Here is a 17,603-nt window from a genome sequence, read left to right as displayed (position 1 = left end):
TTGGAGAGAGACTTGGGTATGCACAGGTTCGCAAGGTCTGCCCTACACTGCCGCATCATCGAGGCCCATCCCGCCGAGCTGCAGCATGAGCTTGACTGCGTCAAGCGCCAGAGCTTCACATCAGCACAACGTCTCAAGTAAGACGTCCGAGCGGAAAATGCGTCTGCGCAAACTCACGATTCTCGTCGTTCTTCTGCTTGACCTGCTTCGTGAGCTCCTGGACTTGCTTGGACAGGCGTTGGATGACAAAGTCTTTCTTGTCGGACGAGATGGACGAGACGAGCGAAGGAGCGGGCGAGGCTGCGGCACCGGGGAAACTCAGTATAAGGAGAGGAGGGACGGGAGAACTGCGTACGGGGCGGGCGGGTCTTCGCGTCTGGCGAGGAGCAAGAGCCGAAACGTCGAGTGTCCCGAAGCATCAGCATGATTCGGGAGACAGGCTCGTCCTTTCCGTGCTCGCTCACCTTGGACCTCCTTCTTCAGCCGTTCAACCTCGTCCTTCAGCTCATCGCGCTCCTTCTCGACCTTCTCTTTCGCCGCATACCCCTCCTTGATTTCGACCTTGAACTCAGCCATCTCGCTCTTGACCTGTCCCAACTCTTTCCTCAGACTTTTCGCTTCGCCTTCCGCCTTGTCCGCCTTGCTCTTCGCCGCCGACGTCGCAGAAGTCGCCTTCTCGACTTGAAGCTGCGACTGACGGAGACGGTCCCTCGTGCGATCGTGTGCGAGACGTTCGTCGGAGAGTTGCGTAAGGGCGATGTCGTCGCAGCGGATGTCCACGTCGGAGGGGACGACAGCGCCAGGCGGGAGGGGAAGGCGAATGTCGGTGAGATGGAGCTGCGCTTCGGAAAGGTAAAGGAGACGCAGAGTGCGGGCGAGAGTGTTTAGTGTCGAGGGAGTTTGGACGGCTTGGAGCGAAGGGACGCGCGAGCAGACTATAACGAGGAGGGCGGCGAGGCGAGACGACGTGTCTTTTCCGCCGCGATCCGATGCGCGCTGCGAGCGGTGGAAGAGGTGGATCAGCGACGAAAGGCTGAAGGAACCGAAGGCGAGACGGACTTCTCCCGCCATGATCTTGTCCGCCTGGACCCTGACAGCCTGATCGCTGAGCCTCGGATCCATTCCCAGATGCTTGTACGCTCCCTCGATACCCTCGAACGCATCAAAGTTGAACAGGCGGGACTCGGTCTTGCCGTGCGAGAAGTCGGGGTTGCGCAAAGAGGGAGGCGGGCCGGCTTCATCCGTCAACGGCGGCATGCTCGCGTCCGAGTCGTCTCCGTCGTCCGCTTTCGCGCCTCCAGTGCTCGATTTGGGCGTCGCGTCCACGACCTCTTCGAGAGGTGGCATCTCATCGTCGTCCTCCTGCGTGCCAGCCGCCGCAGCAGGCGCCTTGGCCGGCTCGGCAGCCTTCTTCGCAGCCTGTTTCTTGTTCTTCTTTGACGCGCCGTACGCCATTACGCGCCGTGTGAGCGAGCTGGGGAGGAAGAAGAGGGCGAGGGTGTGTGGGAGGACGAGAAGCGCCTTGAGCCACCTGGGGACAAGAGGCGCGAGTGCGTGTGCGAGGGCAGAAACTATGGCTCGTAGCAGAGCCAGCGGGAGCGCCTGAGCCAGAGCGAGCGGTCGATGGCAGGGTGAGAGAGCAAGAGTGCGAGGAGGGGTGCGTCGACCACCTCCTCCCGCCTGAGCGACGTTCCAGGCTTGCTGGTGGACCCCACAGGGTCCCGAAAAGGCCAGTGCGTCGAAGATGATCCGCGGACTCGAGCGGACCATCGACCTTCCCAACTTGCTCTCCTCGCTGAACGTACAAAGCGACGCCGGCGCTCGTTCTTCAAGCTGCATTACCCGCCATCAAGATAAGATAGAGAGATGGACAAGCGGGGATTAGTAGAACGCCGACATGCGCTTCGCCCGCTTCTTCTCCGCCTGCTCGAGTTGGTACAGCTCGGCCGGTGTCGGTTGCGAGAGCCACTCCTTGAGCCTGCGAGCGCACGGTAGGTCAGCTACTAGTCAGCAGCCGTGCGCGAGCACCGGACGCACTTCTCGGGATCCTTGATGAGCAGCGCGGCATCGACCAGCTCGCCCCTCCACTTCTGCCAGCTCGTTGGCGGCGCAGACTTGTACCGCGCGAGGATGATGTCGTCGAGCTGTGTTGGCGTGAGCGGAACGATTGACGAGTCGTCTGGCGAGACCCAGCGGCTGCGCGCGAGACGAGTGAGCGGCGTTTCTTGCGCGAAAGGGAGGAAGCGCAACGTACTGGTCGCCGCCCGTCGGCACGCTTTTGACGAGGTATGCGCCCGGTGTGCGCTTGCCCTGCGTGTTCGCAGGCGGAGTGCGGTGGTCGAGGACCTGGGGGAACCAATCGTCAGTTCAATCGAAGCCCCATACGTGGAGCGAGTCGTGGGGCGAGTCGTTACGCACCACCGACGGCCAGAAGTTGTAGTTCGGGAACTTTGCCATCACCGCCTGACCAATCTTGAAGCGGTCCGGGTCGTTCAACAAGCGCTCGTCCTCCTCGGCCTGCTCCTGCTCCGTCAACCCACTTCCCGCAAGCGATCCTCGCTTCCTCCCTGGTCTGCCCGAGCCCGCTCCCCCGTTCGCACCCTTCGCCTTCTTCGCCTTCTTGCGCGCCACCTGCTCCTCGTAATCGCTGCCGAGCTCGTCAAGCTCCTCGACGTCCAGCTCCGCATCGTCAAAGTCGTCGTCTTCGTCCGACGGGTCGTCGAATCCGCTGAAAGTCCTTCGCCGCTTCTTCTTTTCCTCTCCTGCGCCGTTTTCCAGGTAACTCCCCCATTCCTCCTCCCACGAATCGTATTCCCCGCCAACCTCCTCCCCCTCATCCTGCAACCGAAGCGGCGCCCTCCTCTTCCTTTGCGGCCTCTCGCTCCCTGCTCGACCGCCGTTCGGGGCCGCCCTACGCGCACCAGCAGGCATGTATCCGTCATCGTCCTCGTCACCCTTCGCCTTCCCCTTCTTCGTCCCAATCCCGCCCGTCGAAGCGCGCTGCTTCCGGATCTTGGGCTTGACATCGACTGCAGCCGCGCCCGACGCCGAACCAGGCGCGGATGGAGGCGGAGGAGGTGCGAAACCAGCTGAGGGAGGACCGGTAGGGAGGACGGGGGGAGTCTCGAAGATTGGGGCGGGAGTGCTGTGCGATGAGCCGGGTGCTGGAGCGGGACTCTCTCGCGCAGAGGAGGTGGCGATAGGGACGGCGGGGACGGCTGGGGCGACGGGAGCAGGGGCGATGGGCGGGGCTGCTGCCGCAGGCGCTGGAGCGGGCGCAACGGCTGCTGAAGTCGACGCGGGCGAGGCGCTCGAAAGTGCAGACATGGCGGACGCGAAGGCTGCCGCCTTTGACTGAGAAGGACCTGCCGACGATTGGGCGAACGGTGCGGGTCGAGCAGCCGGAACTTGCGATGCGAACGGCTGAGGAGAAGGGTTTGAAGCTGGGAGTGCTGGTGCGGCAGCTGACGATGTCGAGGCAGCTGGAGTTGGCCAGAAAGTAGGACGCGACGGCGCTGCGGCAGGCACAGGGTGCGGCTGCGCCACGGAGGCGGCAAGGCTGGAGAATGGGCGAGTCAGTGGGCAAGCGTAGCAGGAGATGCATTGTCGACGCACCGCATCTTCTTCTCTTCCTGCTGCTTCGCGATCGATCCTGGCGCGGGAGGCGGCGCGAAACCGAAGGCGAGAGGAGCGGAAGGCGGTAGTTGTGCGGGCGCAGTCGAGATGGGAGCCGAAGGGGCAGAGTGAAAGCCGAAGGGAGCTGGAGGAGCAGGTGCTTTCGACGGGAGAGGGTTCGTCGGTTGAGCGGGACTGCACGGCCGTTCAATGTCAGCTCTGTACCGCTGAGTGCTCGAAGAGACTCTCGAACGCACCTGATGTCGGACGAGCCGTCCCAGAGGAACGCTGACCGAACGGCGTACAGCCAGGAGATCGCCTCGGCAGCACCGTACCACGCTTGACGCCCTGCTGACTTCTCCTTACCGCCTGCACCAGCGAAGGCCTCCCTTTCGAGCTCGATACATCCCTCAGCCAACTTGGCCGGCCCAATCCGCTCCATCGCAGCAATCACCTGCGCCGCGCGCTCTTTCGGTCGATGTGCAGTCCCTGTGTAGATTGACGCTGCGTCGGCGACGAAGGCGGAGCTGGGCGTGCCAAGGGCGGATCGGAGAGAGAGTCGAAGAGATGGCCAGTCGCTTGCACCGTCCAGCGGCGACCCCTGCAGTGCCGGCACCTTGTACGACGACATGTTCCCTCGCACAGAATCCAGCAAGGCGCCAAGCAAGGCGGCGTAGTGCTCGATGATGGGTGAAGTCGAGTCGGTGTTTGGGTGAGTGTCGACGGTCGGCGAAGCAGCGCGAGAAGCTTGAGCGACCATCCCCGCATTCCCTAAGTCCACCTGTGCACCGTCCATCGTGCGCGAGCTTGCAGCGAGGCGAGCGAGAAGAGCGGCGGGGTCAAGGGTGGTGTCGGCGTCGGTGGGGGAGGAGGAGTCGCACGTCGACGAAAGCCTGAGGGCTTCTACAGAGTTGCAGAGCAGTGCAGAGGGAGCTCACAACAAGGACAAAGGCGAGCAGGAAGCGCCAGGCTCGAGCAGCGAACAGTGTATGAGGTGAGCGAGGTTGCGCTGAGCGAGCTACGAGTAGTCTACAACAAGCAAAGGTTCAGCCCCTCCTCCAGTTGCCTCCAGACGGCGCACTGCCTGCGCCGAAACCGCCGCCGCCGCCCCGCGAGTCGACCTGCATCGGTCCCGCTCCTGCGCCAGGCGGGCGGTAGACGTTGGTTCCGCCAGCGCTCGGTGGTCGTGACGAGTAGGGCGTGCCAGCGTGCGATGCAGACGTCGCGGGCGTCGCCGCGCCCGAGGTGTACATCCGCGCCTGCTGGAGAGGGCGGAGGCCCGAAGGCGAGGACGGCCGCGTGCTCGCGCGAGAGGAGCCGACACCCGATGCAGGGCCCATCGAGTTGTGGTAGTCCTGGATGAGGTCGACGACGTTTCGCGTGAGGTTGTCGAGGTCCTGCACCTCGACCGACGACAGGGTCGGGTCGTTCCGGTCGACCATCTCCTCGTCCGCCTCGTCCTCGTCTTCGTCGTCCTTCTCGAACTGCCGACCACGCGGGCCTCGTTGCTGCTGTTGAGGTCCACGGCCGCGGCCCCGCAAGAGCGAGGCATTGAGACCCTCGAAGACGCGGAGAAGCGAGAGGTCGAGGATGTTCTTCAGACGCTCGACGTCGTCGAGGATGACGGCGCTCGTCTTGTTCGACGCGACGATGGGCAACCAGCCGTCGCAGTCGAGACCCTCCTGCGTGACGCGGAGGTCGTACGCGCCGAAGAGCATGTAGCCGAGCGGGTCGATCCTCGTCGTCGAGCGCAGGAAGGTCTGTCCGCCAGACTTGCTGCCGATCGGACCCGTCCGCGACTTTTCGCCGAAGGCGTAGATCTGCCGAGACGCCGCGCTCTTCTCGTTCCGCTTCGAGTTGACCGACGACGGGTGGATCATGCAGGACTTGTCCTGGCTCGTCCGCAACGTCGACGATCCCGTTCGGATGGCAAAGTTGGGCGCGACGGCGGTGGCGATGAGGGCGGAGAGGAGAGGGAGGAGGTGGCCGTTCTCGTTGAGTTCGGGGGGGATCTGGACGGGTCCGCGAGCGAAGCGACCACGGCCGAAAGCGGGTTGCGCAGGAGCTGCCGCGCCGCCAGCCGAGATTTGCAGGACACCGGCACGGTCGAGAGAGGAGATGAGGTGTTCCTTGATCTTGAGAATGTTGAGAAGGGACGGCTTCGAGAGGAAGTTGTTGTAGGCGAAGGAGTTTGCGCGCTGCAGAATGGAGAAAAGTCAGAAAAGCGATGATGTAGTAGAACCCGCGGGCCACGCACCTGGTACTGGTTCGACTTCTGCATCTCCTCCCACGTCGTGTACGCGCGGAGGATGGTGAGGGGATCACTGCGGAACTCGGGAGGCGCCCACGAGTTCTTGACGCGGTCAGCCTCCTCCTTGGCGGCAGGCGGCGACATGAACGGATCGCGGTTGGTGAGGATGGCAGCGAGGGTGACGGCGGGTTCGAGGCAGCGGAAGAAGGAGCCGAGGAGGCAGAGCTTGCCGATCGCTGCCTCGACGGGAAGCTGAAGGAGGACGCGTCCGAGCGAGGTGAGCTTCTCGTCGCGGTCGATGGCGCCGACGTGGAGGAGAGTCTGCAGAGCGGCGACAACACGCTGCGGCTCGGGAGGCTGGATAGTCGATCCGAGCACGTCGGCGACGGTCAAGCCGGGCAGTTGCAACCCAGTGACGTGCATGGCGGTGGACGCGAGGTCGGTGCGGAGCATCTCGACCGTCTGGTGGATGTCCATCGCCTCGAAGCGAGCGCGCGAGACGATGCCGTAGTACTCGCCAGGGCGGTGGCGACCTGCACGACCTGCGCGCTGGAGGACGTTCGAAGTACCGGTCCATGCCGAGACGAGCTGCGAAAGGCGGCGCTGCGGGTCGTAGCGCTTCTCCTTGCACTTGGCTGCGTCGACGACGTAGACGACGTCGGGAATCGTGACGGACGTCTCGGCGATGTTGGTCGACAGGACAATGCGGCGGATGCCCTTGGGAGGAGGCTCGAAGACGGCTTGCTGGTCGGCGAGGGGGACAGTCGAGTGGAGGATGTGGATCTCGTAGTCCTTCGACATGAAGTCGATGCCAAAGAGAGGGAACTGGCGGGGAGCCTGGAGGATCTTGACGACGGCCTGAATCTCCTCCCATCCCGGCAGGAAGACGAGGACGTGTCCGTCGTCCGACTTGCGCAAGACATGCGCGACGAGAAGGGCGAGAAGCGGGTAAGGCATGTCGAGGTCGTCGATCTCGCCGACGACTTTGCCTGTCCGCTCGTCGATAGGCAAGCGCGAGACGAGCTCCCTGGCGAGGTACTTCTGCACAGACTCGTCCTCGAAGACCCATCCTCCCTCGTTCCTCGGGATCTTCATCGCCCGCAACTCCTGCATCGTCTCGTCGAGCCAGTGCTTCTCGACGGGGAAAGACCGTCCGGGCACATCAATGACGGGCGCGGGCAGGCGAGTGTCGGGGTCGGCGAAGTAGTTGGTGAAGAGGCGAGGGTCGATTGTGGCGGACCTGCGAAAAGCGAGGTCAGCGCGTGAGACGGAATCTGGCAGGAGAAATCGCGAAACGCACATGAGGATGACCTTGACCTCGGCCTTGCCCTGTTTCCGCCTCTCGTGCAGCAAGCGCCTGAGAACGAACAGCAACAAGTCGGTGTCGACGTCGCGCTCGTGGACCTCGTCAACGCAAATGTGCGTCACGCCATCGAGGAAGCTCTCCTGGTTCGCCGAAGGTCCGCGGTCGAGGTCGGCCTGCATGCGTCGGAGGAAGAGACCCGTCGTGCAGAAGAGGATGCTGCCGTCCTTGCGAGGCGGCTTCGACTCGAACCTGACCTGGTAACCGACCGAGTCGCCAATCGACTCGCCACGCTCCTTCGCGACACGCTCAGCAACCGAGATGGCGGCGATACGGCGAGGCTGTGTGCAGACGATATTGCACTTTGCGCCCTCCTTGGCCATGATCGCATCGTCGAGGATGAGCTGCGGGAGCTGGGTGGTCTTTCCGGAACCGGTCGCGGCGAGACAGACGACGACGGGCGAGGTGTTGATCTTGGCGATGACCGAGTCGGCGTGCGAAGTGACGGGAAGGGAGGCGCGCTGCTTCCGCATCTTCTCGACTGCGGGCTCAGTCGAAGCCTGGTAGTTCTGGAGGCGGGTGAAGAGCATCTGCGACTTGGCTTCGAGTCGCTTCTGGCGTAACTCGGCCTGGGCGGCCTGCGCAGCCGGGTCGACAGCCGGCGCGTTGGTCGAAGCCGCCGTCGCTGCGTCCGCACCTCCACCGCGCTTCGCCCGCTCCCACTGCTCCTGCGCCTTCTTGTGCTCGCGCTCAACCATCTCCTTCGCGCGCCGATACAACTCGCTCTCCTGACCCTCCCACACCGCCTGGTTCAGCTCCTCCTCGACCTCGGCCGACCCAACATCGAACGAGACGTGGGGCGGCAACTCGCCTTTCGAGACGAGCTTGTCGAGTTTGCGCTGCTTCCACGCGTCCCACAAGCCCGGGTCGCACGACTCGAGATAGAGCGCCGTGTCGAGGTAGGCGCGTCGCTCGGCGTCCTTCTTGGACGCCGCCTCGCCCACACCGATTTGTGCGCCGGCGACGCGCAGCGTCGCGCGCCACTGGCCCTTCTGGTTGCCCTTGACTCGTCTGCGACCCCGCGTGAAAGGCGCAGGCTGGTCGATCTTGACCGGCCGCGCTTCGAGCGACGGCTTGTCAAAGTTGAAGCGCTGGCCTGTAAGCTCGTCCGCGCCGTCAGCTTGAGCTTCACTGATAAAAATCGCGTCGACGCACAATAGAAATCCATGAACGCCCTCGCCTCCTCAAGCGAGACCCGGTCTCCATTCGAAAGCGTGACCGTCGAGCCGTTGTTAGTCGGAGGGGGCGGCGCGGCCGCGTCGACGGCCATAGGGGCAGGACCAGTCGAATTGTAGGTCGTCGAGTTGGCAGGACCGTCGAAGAAGGAGGACGGGGCGTACGAGGTGGGGGTTTGGGCGGCGGGTTTTGCTGCTGTGGGAGGGAAACCGCCTTTCGCGCGGAGAGGGAGGTTGCTCTGCGGAAATCAAGATCAGTCGTGAGCGGAATTGACGAAGCCAAGGAGAAAGCTGGACGCACGCTTGTGAACAGCCCCTTCGCACTCAACTGCATGCACGCATGCAACGCCGCAAGCTTCTCCGCTTCCTTCGCCGTCTTCGCATCTCCCGTTCCGACGATAGGCTGGATCATGGGAGGAAGCGAAGGGCCGGAAGCAGAGTTGTAGCTCCAGGACTGCTGGTTCGCTGGAGGATCGGGATCGGCGACAATGGTTACTCTGTGAAAGCCACCCTTCGTCAGCGCGGATCCTCCTGACGACTGTAGACCGTACGAAGGGGAGAAAGCTGGCAGGATGAACGCACCGCGTAACCTCCTCGCCCAGGACATTCACCTTCTTCGCCTCGTACTTTGGCTCTCCACCGAGCGCCTTGACGTAGTTTGAAATGACGCCCTTGGCGTTCTCGATCAGCCTGTCATTCACAAAGAATGCGGTACGATCAGCTCAACTTCTCGCAAGATCAAAGGCTGTTCGGGAGTGGACGCACTTGGGTGGTGGCTTGCCCCTCCCGCCCATCGCTGCGTACACCGACTCGACGTAGGTCTTGTCGTGCAGCGGACCGGGGGCGGTTGGTAGCGGCACCTTTGCGGATCTCGACGGCCCTGCGCCGCCTGCTCCTCCGCGCTTCCTGCCGCCTGCGCCAGCTCCGCCGCGCCTCCGAGGGTGTCCCAGCGATCCAGTCGAGTTCATCTCGAGCGCAGCCGATGTCCTGAGCGTGCGGTTGTGGTGTGTCGGCGGCGAGAGGAAAGTGGACGAGAGCGAGTCGAGCGGTCGGGGGCGGGCGTTGCGGCTCGCGGGCATGCACTGGCGGAGCAGCGACGGTCTGGCAGCGTGTGTGGCGGCTCGCAGCAACAACAGCGACCTCACCAGCATGAGCTGGGGTTGTGTTCAGGGTCAACCCGCCGACGAAGCTCATCGGGTAATCCTTTGCTATTCACGAATACAAATTGGGGTAATCAGCTCATTACAACCTCGATCACCCGCTCGCTCTTCACACATCCTCCTGAGACTGTGCTGGATCGGGTCTGGCAGACTCTACGCTCGACGCTGAGCCATGAACAACCCGAACGGGGGCATCCCGCTCCCTTCGCCGACACCGCCAGCATCCTCCCCGCTCGACGACATCGAACTCGACCCCGAAGTACAAGAGCTGTGGAGCTCGCGCGCACTCTTGCTGGTCAGTCGCACCCTCGGAGCGTACGATCCGCCACTGCGCGAGTCTATCAGAGGTGTGGGGGGCGCAGGGTGGCTTTCGAGATTGTCGTGGAGCTGCGGGAACACGGGAGACTTGGCATGGAATGATGGCGGGATAGGCTGGCGGGTCACTGCAGGGTGCACCGCTCGGCAAGGTATTCGGTGGTGCTATCGGCGAGGTTCCGCGGGCAGTTGCACCCGGTCCTCACGCTTCGTTTCTCGGTGGGGAGATTGGGTGGAGAGGCGAAATGCGCGTTCGCGCATCGTTTGATGGCCAGAACGCACGTCAGGAGGGATGGATTTGGAATGGAGATCCTGCGCCGCAACCGCAGCCATCTCAGAGCGCGACGAGCCAAATGCTGACCTCCGTCCCTCCTTGTGCAGGTCCTCCTCCTCCTGATTCTTTCTTTCTGGGTTTCGTACTACCTGAAAGTCCGACGGATCAGGAGCATCCATGAGACGATCGTCGCCATGTTCAGCGGTGCGTTTCCGAGATGTTTCGAGCGTGCGAGGCTGGAAATCGCTGACGTCCAACGCCGCCCCTGCCTCGTTTCTCTTTCGCGACGCCCTCAACAGGCATGTGCGTCGGCGCACTCGTCCGCCTCGCGCCCGGCCACGTCGTGCAAGACATGATCGCCTTCAAGTCGACCATCCTCCTCAACGTCCTCCTCCCGCCCATCATCCTCAACTCTGGCTACCAGCTCAAACAGGAGAACTTCTTCCGCAACTTTGCGGTCATCCTCAGCTTTGCGTTTGCGGGGACTTTCATCAGTGCGGTTGTACTCGGGTGCGTCTCCTCGGGCAGCTTGCGCTTCCCTCGCTTGCACCGCGTGTCGAGCGCCAGTAGCTCACAATGTGCAACCCACAGCGTCATCGTCTACCTCTACTCCCTCCTCGGCCTCGAAGGCCTCTCCCTCACCATCATCGAATGCCTCCTCTTCGGCTCGACCCTCTCCGCGACCGACCCCGTTACGATCCTCGCCATCTTCAACGCGCACCACGTCGACCCGAAGCTCTACTCGGTCATCTTCGGCGAGAGTATCCTCAACGACGCGGTTGCGATCGTCATGTTCGAGTGCGTTCGCACTCTAGCCCATCTGCCTCCCGCTCGCTGACTCCGCCCCCTGCTCGTCACACAGAACACTCTCGCAATTTCACGGCGAAAAAATCCACCTCCTCTCCTTCTTCCACGGCACAGGGATCTTCCTCCTCACCTTCTTTATCTCGATGGCACTCGGCGTCATCTTCGGCCTCAGCTGCTCGCTCATGCTCAAGCACTCCGAGTTGGGTGAGTCGGCGCTGGCTCAGCTTTGGAACACCATTGTCGGCCGTGACGGCGTAGTCTCCTATGAGAAGTTGGTCAGTTGGCTGATATTGCTTCGCTGCGTCGTGCAGGCCGATACACCGAGATCGAAGCGTGCCTCGTCCTCCTGATCGCCTACACGAGCTACTTCTTCTCGAACGCCATGTCCATGAGCGGTGCGTTTCGCCATTCCTCTAGAGCACCGCGTGCTGATCTTCGACTCCCACATCTTCTACCTTCCCGGCCAACTTTCGCTTGCATCTCTCCTCTGTATAGGCATCGTCTCCCTCTTGTTTTGCGGCATCACCCTGAAGCACTATGCCTACCACAATATGTCACGAAGTTCTCAGCGGGCGACGCGAGCGATCTTCGGGATCCTCGCGTCGCTCGCCGAGAACTTCATCTTCATCTACCTCGGCCTCTCCCTCTTCACGCAGACTCAGCTCGTCTACAAGCCGATCTTCATCCTCGTCACTGCGGTTTGCATCCGTTCCTCTCACCTTCTCTCGAGCAGTTCGCTGACGTGCTCCCTCGCAGTTCGCCGTCTGTGTCGCCCGGTACTGCGCCGTCTTCCCGATCTCCAAGGTCATCAACGTCGTCTTCCGCGCCCGCGGCGCCCGGACCGACGAGCTCCCGCACAGCTACCAAATGATGCTCTTCTGGGCGGGTCTGCGCGGAGCAGTCGGCGTCGCTCTCGCTGAAGGCATGAAGGGCGAGCATGCGGTGGCGCTCAGGACAACGGTGCTCGTCACAGTGGTCTTGACGGTCGTCGTTTTTGGCGGCACCATTCAGCGGATGATCGAAATCCTCGGGATTCGTACAGGTGTCGAAGAGGAGCTGAGCGACAGCGAGGACGAGGAGGGCGTCTACAATCTCGTCAATTCGGACGGTGCGGACGTCGAGGCGCGAAGGATGAAGAGGCGGTCGTTGCCACTGGGAGTTGGCGGAGGAGGGGTCTCCGCGACGAGCCACCATTTCGCCAGTCAAGGCAACGGCAGGCTCAGCACGGGTGACTTCGACCAGTCGACATCGCCTTACCGCGACCAGCAGCCTCGCCGCGGATCAGCAGGTCGTCTAGGCGCCGCCAGAGTTCCTTCGCCGCGACGACCGCAAGTCTACGTCGCGTCCGACAACTCTGCCTCGTCCGAAGACTCCGACCCGGACGTGCTTCCGTCGCCCTCTGACCCGCTCGCAGCAGATCCATCGGCCTCGTCGGCGCAACTCCTGCCAGGCGGCGGACTCGGCCAGGTCTGGTCGGCACTCGACGAGCAGTACCTCCTGCCCGTCTTCAGCAACACGACTGCGAACCGACACGAGCGGAGCAAGAAGATGGCGGCGCGAGCGAAGAAGTCGTCGTTCGCGGTGGACCGCGTGGGGCTCGAGGGCGACGAAGAGGGCGGCGAGGGCATGTACGCCGGCGGAGCGGGGAGGAACAAGAGCTTTTCAGTGAGTGCTGGCTCCTTGTGCTGCTTCTCTCGCTAACCTCCTCCCTCGCAGGACATCGTCACCGCACTCGTCGCGCCTGCCTTGTCCTCGTCGCAAGGTCCGTCGACGCCCGCCCCTCCAACTCCCGCCTTCGCCTCGCCCAACTCTCCGTACCCTTCAATCGACCTGACTGCCGCCGCATCCTCGCGCTCACTCGACACGCGACCAGCTCCTCGCGCCCGCTCGTCCGGCTCACAACCTCATACGCCAACCGGCTCCGCCGGGTCGTTAGGCGGTCCTGCAATTCCCGTACAGCCATTCGGCGGTCGGAGAGGCTCGGCGATGCAACCGGGAGAGGGGTACGAGCTGTCTGGCGGATCAAGCGGCGGAACGGATGGGCGACGATGATGTTTGCGAGCTCGCTTGCCTTCAGAATACCGTCACGCTGCACTGCATTACTTCACGAGACCTCTTCGCATGCCTTGAGAGTAACGCGAACCGCGAAAGCGCAAGTACAGCTGAGGAAAGTGCGTTTCAACGAACGAGGAAGGTCAAGCGGTTCGACCACACTAGTCCCTCGCAACTTGCTTCGCTGTGAAGCGCATCGCCAGCGAGTGAAGATCTGTTCGCAAAACCTTGTGTTACAACAGAGCTGCGAGTCCCGTCTATCCAGAGAGCCGGGGACTTAACGACCAGCGCGAAAATGTAAGGGGGAGGGAGGGAGATGCGCCATGCTAAGCGCCGAGGAATTCGAAGGCTGTGCGAGGGGTAGGAAGAGTTAGCGAGCGAAGACGACATAGCAGAGAAAAGCGAATCGGACGCACTGGCTGCGCCACATTCAACGCCGTCCTCGGTCATCAAGACGCCGCGCACTTCGGCACTGTCGAGCTGCAGGCCGAGGTCAAACTCGATGTATCCGCCGCCGTTCTCCTCGGCGATCTGGTGGAACTTGGGCAACGCGGCGAGGTCGACGGTCCAGCGGCAGAGTTCGGTCAAGTCGCCTGTGGGAATAGCCTGCGTCAATACAGGCATAAGAGGAAGTCGAACGCTTGCACTCACCCTCGTCGGTATAGCGGTACAGCTCCTCCGAATTCGAGACGAAGAGGTGGGCGGTAAAGACCGAGTCGCGAGGGTCTGCGTTCGACCGGGGCGCACAGCACAACTGTATCAGCTCAAGTCGCATCCACACTGCTGCGACTTCGTCGACGCACCCTTGACAAACTTGCAGAAGCGAGATCGCAACCGCTCGCCCTTGCGCAAGACGGCGCCCTTGGCGATGAGGTCTGCAAAGCGAAGTGGTCAATTGAGCGCCCGGCCTCAATCGAATAAACCTGAACGCACAGCTCAGCCGGTTCTCGCACACGACCGTCCCGCCATCGTTCGTCGTGACGAACTCGGGCCTTCGCCAATGGTCCTCCTGCTCGGCCGGCAACCTGCTCTTCATGCAGTAGCTGCGCGGACTGATGACGCTGCTGACGCCCGCTTTGCCCTGCCGCAAGCCGAGACCGTAGCGAGCCGCTCCCCGGAGAGTTGCGGTGTCACAGTCTTGCGGGCGGACGATGACAGGGACGACAGCGCCGAAGGCTTGTCGGACGCGGGTGTAGAGGTACTCGGACGCCGCGAAACCGCCGACGAGGATGATAGCGTCAAGCGGGGTGGAACCAATCTTGGCGATCTGGGTCGAGAGGAGCTCAAGGACTTGCTCTGCGGGCGCGGTCGTCAGCGGTCAGCGTGAGCAGGTGCGGACAAGCTCAACGCGTACCGATGATCGGGTCAAAGACCTCCGTCTTGAGCACCTTGCCCGGGATGGCGAGTTCGCCGAACTCCAAGCCGACGGCGGGGTCGTGCGAGTCCTCAACGTTGAAGCAGTTGAACCGGAAGATGGCCTCTGCAAGACGAGAACTGTCAGCAGGAGCGAATGGCAGAGGGAAGTATCCCTACGCACCATCGTCTTCGGCGGTACCGTGGTAGGCGAGCTTGTCTCCCTCGGCGAAAGCGTGGATGAAGGTCGCCATCGATGCCGGCTCGAGGTGCACTGGGTGGTCCTTCAGGCTGCAGGCGCAAATGGCCAGTACATCAGCGACGAGCGAAGGACAAATCGCCACGCCGAAGCGAAAACCGTCGCGACTTACATCCGCCTGAGCAACTCTTCAAACTTGAGGTCGACAAACAAGCTTCCCGTATTCGCCCCGCTCCGCACACACATCTCGGCGATCTCGAGCTCGGAGAGTTGACCCATCAGTTTGTAGACGCCCGTATCGACGGTTCCGCCTCCTGCATCGCAGAGGAGGAAGCATTGCGAGGGCCGGAGGTGGTGGAGGGTCGCGAGGGTCGAGGCGTGGATGGCGCCGGCTTCGGGTTCGCTGCGAGCAGGACTCCGCGTCAGCTCCAGGAAAACAATCAGAAAGGCAGAACGACGACGTGGTGTGGCGCCGTCGTCCGAGACCCAGGCAGCAATCCTCGAACCGACTGACGTGATAATCTGCAGCCTGTCCCTCCACGCTGTGTCACCACCGCGCGAGCTCTGGACGAGACCGGCACGAAGCGCGCTCTCACGCATGAGCGAGCAAGCGGCGGCGTCCCATGCGGCGGGAACGGTGAGGAGGACATCGGCGGCATCTGCAAGTCGATGGGTAGTCATGCAACCGTCAGTAACCGCTTTATTAAAACGCAGGCACGCAGCATGGACGACTTCTCGAACGCACTCAGGTCGACGACACTTCCGATCTCCTCCGTGATCATCCGCCTTGCGTACCGCCAGATGCAGCGCAAGAAGTCGGCGATGACATCGACGACGTTCTTGCCGACAGGAAGTGGCGGGAGCCACGGATCGGGAACGCCGGAGCGAAGCGATTCGGGCGAGAGGAGGAGCTTGAACCACTCGCACCTGCAAGAGGCACAGAAACATCAGCCCAGTCTGACGGCGAAGGAACACATTGCTTGCACACGGTCGTGTGAGAAGCGGTGACAGCCGCAGGAGCGCGACTCACTTGATCAGCCCCTTCGTGACAGTCGCATTCTTCGCCTCGAGCCCCCAGCTGACAATCTTGGCCTCCTCGTCCGGACTGTTCTGCTCGTACAAGATGCACGTCGGGACCTTGCGGTAAGTCTCGTACGAGCCTGGCCAGGAGAGGATCTGCCGAATCTGGCCGGAGAAGAGACGCGAGGAGCCGTAGGCGATGCCGGTGAAGGTCGTTCTGCGCGTAATCTCGGTCCGTCAACTTGCGGTCGAGAGGCGGAGAGAAAGCAAGCGAGAGCGCACCCGAAGTCAATACCGACACTCATCTTCCCCTCCTCTTCCTTTGCCTTTCCCTTACTCGCCGATCCGCCCATCTCTCTCGGCTGACTCGTAGGACCCACGCTCTTCGCCATATTCCGCGCGACGGCATTCGCACTTGCCGAAGAAGACGGGTGCACAGGCGCGGAGAATGGATGCGGGCCGAACGGGACTGGCGGAGGGAGCGCGTTCGAGGGCGGAGGCGGAGGTCGTTGAGAGGTCGAAGCGGTGCCGAAGGACGCTTGAGATGCGGATGGACGGAAGGGTGGCCGAGCGCCGTAGGAATCGGACGGGCCGGGTGTTCGAGCGGGAGGAGGAAGGGCGGGATATCCGTACGGCGGGTAGGGGGGATAAGGCGGGTAAGGGTATGGCGGGTAGGGAGGGTAGGGGTATCCTGCTGAGCCGGGAGGAGGTGGATAGGGCGGGTAGGGAGGGTAGGGGAAGGGCGGGACCGGAGGTGGCCGAGAAGCAGAAGGCGCCGACATCACTGAAGGAGAGCGACCTCGTCCTCTTCGACCTGGAGACGATCGTATAGAGGGCGCTTGGCTGTACGCCGCAGATGGGGCTGGGGGACCTGCGCCGGGTGGCAGCGATCCTCGTCCTCCCATCGATGAGCCAGACACGTCCCGTCTCTGCATCGGCAGCACATCCAGCATCTCCTCTTTCTCCTCCGCGTCCACGCCGTTCTCGCCGTTCCCGTCTGCACCGCTCCCTCGAGACCGAAAGCTCTGCGGACTCGCCATCTGGTTCGAGTGCTGTCGCTTCGGCGCTAGTCGGCTCGTAGTCGCAACGTAAGGATAATAATGCGCGGCGGAGGTAGGGGTATTGGGTGATGTAGGCGAGGTGGAGGCGCCGGTGGTTGTTGCGGGTGTAGTGACGGGTGCGGACGAAGAGACGGAAGTTGAGGGCGGTGCGGGATAGGCGTGCGGGTAAGGGTAAGGGGGTCGGCCTGGCGGCGGATAAGCGTAAGGGTAGGCGTGATGAGGCGGAGGCGGGAGCATCATGGCGCCGTTCGGACCAATAGGCGGCGGAACAAGGTAGCGCCCACCTTCGGATCCATCATAGGTCCCCTCTTCTTCCTCGTTCCCCGCGAGCGTCCCGTTCTGCGCACTCGCCTTACCCTTTCCCTTGTCCTTCCGTCCCAGGCTTCCAATCTGCAGCCTCGCGAGACCATGGAACCGTCCCTTGCGCTTCTCGGACGCGCCTGAGACGCTCTCAGTCTCCGCCGAAGCCGCCCCGCGGTCCGCGGTTCCGTTCCCGTTTGGTATAGGCGAGAAAGCGCTGTTTGTCGAGGCGTGCGAGGGAGGCGAAACGAACGGTGAAGATGGGACGGCGGTGGGGGGATTGGCGCGCCCGTTTCTTGGATCGCGCTTGGACGAAGTCCGCACGATCTCCTGGTACGACTTCATCCCTCCCGCACGCGCGTCCACGCCGGATCCGTGGCGGTACGAAGCTGGGGAGGCGAGGACGGAGTGTTCGTGGGTCGGGTCGAGTCGAGCGACTCCGTGAAGGTGATCGCCTTGTCTCGTCACTTCGCTCGTGCAACGTACTGCTCAACAGCCCCTCTAGACGTCCGGACAAGTTCCGCGCGAGATGAGTGAGTCGGAGCGAGGTGGTTCGTTCGGGAGGAGAGCGAGGAGGTCAAGTCGCGTCGATGGGCCTGGCGCGGCGTACTGGCGGTCGTCGGGGACGCTGTAGCACTCGAACGAGCTCCTGAACAGC

The 17,603-nt window shown here is 62.8% G+C and overlaps 5 protein-coding genes across 5 annotated transcripts; 1 reads left to right on the top strand and 4 right to left on the bottom strand.

Annotated features, from left to right (window-relative positions):
* Nucleotides 1-42: 42 nt before the first annotated feature.
* RHTO_03434 (uncharacterized protein) lies at nucleotides 43-1,455 on the bottom strand (the record flags this gene model as incomplete). Its single annotated transcript, XM_016417105.1, has 3 exons — nucleotides 43-95; nucleotides 178-300; nucleotides 465-1,455. The coding sequence occupies 3 exons, from the start codon at nucleotides 1,453-1,455 to the stop codon at nucleotides 43-45; spliced, it is 1,167 nt and encodes a 388-aa protein (XP_016271634.1).
* A 426-nt stretch (nucleotides 1,456-1,881) lies between these two features.
* RHTO_03433 (PWWP domain protein) lies at nucleotides 1,882-4,411 on the bottom strand (the record flags this gene model as incomplete). The annotated part of the gene is made up of 6 exons (XM_016417104.1): nucleotides 1,882-1,978; nucleotides 2,038-2,196; nucleotides 2,255-2,346; nucleotides 2,419-3,559; nucleotides 3,616-3,810; nucleotides 3,873-4,411. 6 exons carry the CDS (start codon nucleotides 4,409-4,411, stop codon nucleotides 1,882-1,884), a joined length of 2,223 nt encoding a protein of 740 aa, XP_016271633.1.
* Nucleotides 4,412-4,661: 250 nt separating this feature from the next.
* RHTO_03432 (ATP-dependent RNA helicase A) lies at nucleotides 4,662-9,483 on the bottom strand (the record flags this gene model as incomplete). The annotated part of the gene is made up of 7 exons (XM_016417103.1): nucleotides 4,662-5,813; nucleotides 5,873-7,106; nucleotides 7,167-8,325; nucleotides 8,385-8,643; nucleotides 8,706-8,901; nucleotides 8,987-9,094; nucleotides 9,170-9,483. The coding sequence occupies 7 exons, from the start codon at nucleotides 9,481-9,483 to the stop codon at nucleotides 4,662-4,664; spliced, it is 4,422 nt and encodes a 1,473-aa protein (XP_016271632.1).
* Nucleotides 9,484-9,736: 253 nt separating this feature from the next.
* On the top strand, nucleotides 9,737-13,012 carry RHTO_03431 (monovalent inorganic cation transporter; the record flags this gene model as incomplete). The annotated part of the gene is made up of 9 exons (XM_016417102.1): nucleotides 9,737-9,859; nucleotides 10,261-10,357; nucleotides 10,453-10,663; nucleotides 10,745-10,951; nucleotides 11,016-11,164; nucleotides 11,272-11,355; nucleotides 11,456-11,658; nucleotides 11,717-12,625; nucleotides 12,677-13,012. The coding sequence occupies 9 exons, from the start codon at nucleotides 9,737-9,739 to the stop codon at nucleotides 13,010-13,012; spliced, it is 2,319 nt and encodes a 772-aa protein (XP_016271631.1).
* Nucleotides 13,013-13,338: 326 nt separating this feature from the next.
* Nucleotides 13,339-17,290, bottom strand: RHTO_03430 (protein of heat shock protein Hsp70 family; the record flags this gene model as incomplete). Its single annotated transcript, XM_016417101.1, has 12 exons — nucleotides 13,339-13,361; nucleotides 13,429-13,605; nucleotides 13,664-13,738; nucleotides 13,816-13,887; nucleotides 13,946-14,308; nucleotides 14,367-14,492; nucleotides 14,550-14,656; nucleotides 14,737-14,967; nucleotides 15,079-15,223; nucleotides 15,310-15,491; nucleotides 15,595-15,801; nucleotides 15,867-17,290. 12 exons carry the CDS (start codon nucleotides 17,288-17,290, stop codon nucleotides 13,339-13,341), a joined length of 3,132 nt encoding a protein of 1,043 aa, XP_016271630.1.
* Nucleotides 17,291-17,603: the final 313 nt, after the last annotated feature.

The sequence above is a fragment of the Rhodotorula toruloides genome (genome assembly GCF_000320785.1).
Source record: "Rhodotorula toruloides NP11 unplaced genomic scaffold Scaffold20, whole genome shotgun sequence".
Lineage (NCBI taxonomy): Eukaryota > Fungi > Basidiomycota > Microbotryomycetes > Sporidiobolales > Sporidiobolaceae > Rhodotorula > Rhodotorula toruloides.
This window is presented reverse-complemented; position numbering and strand designations above follow the sequence as displayed.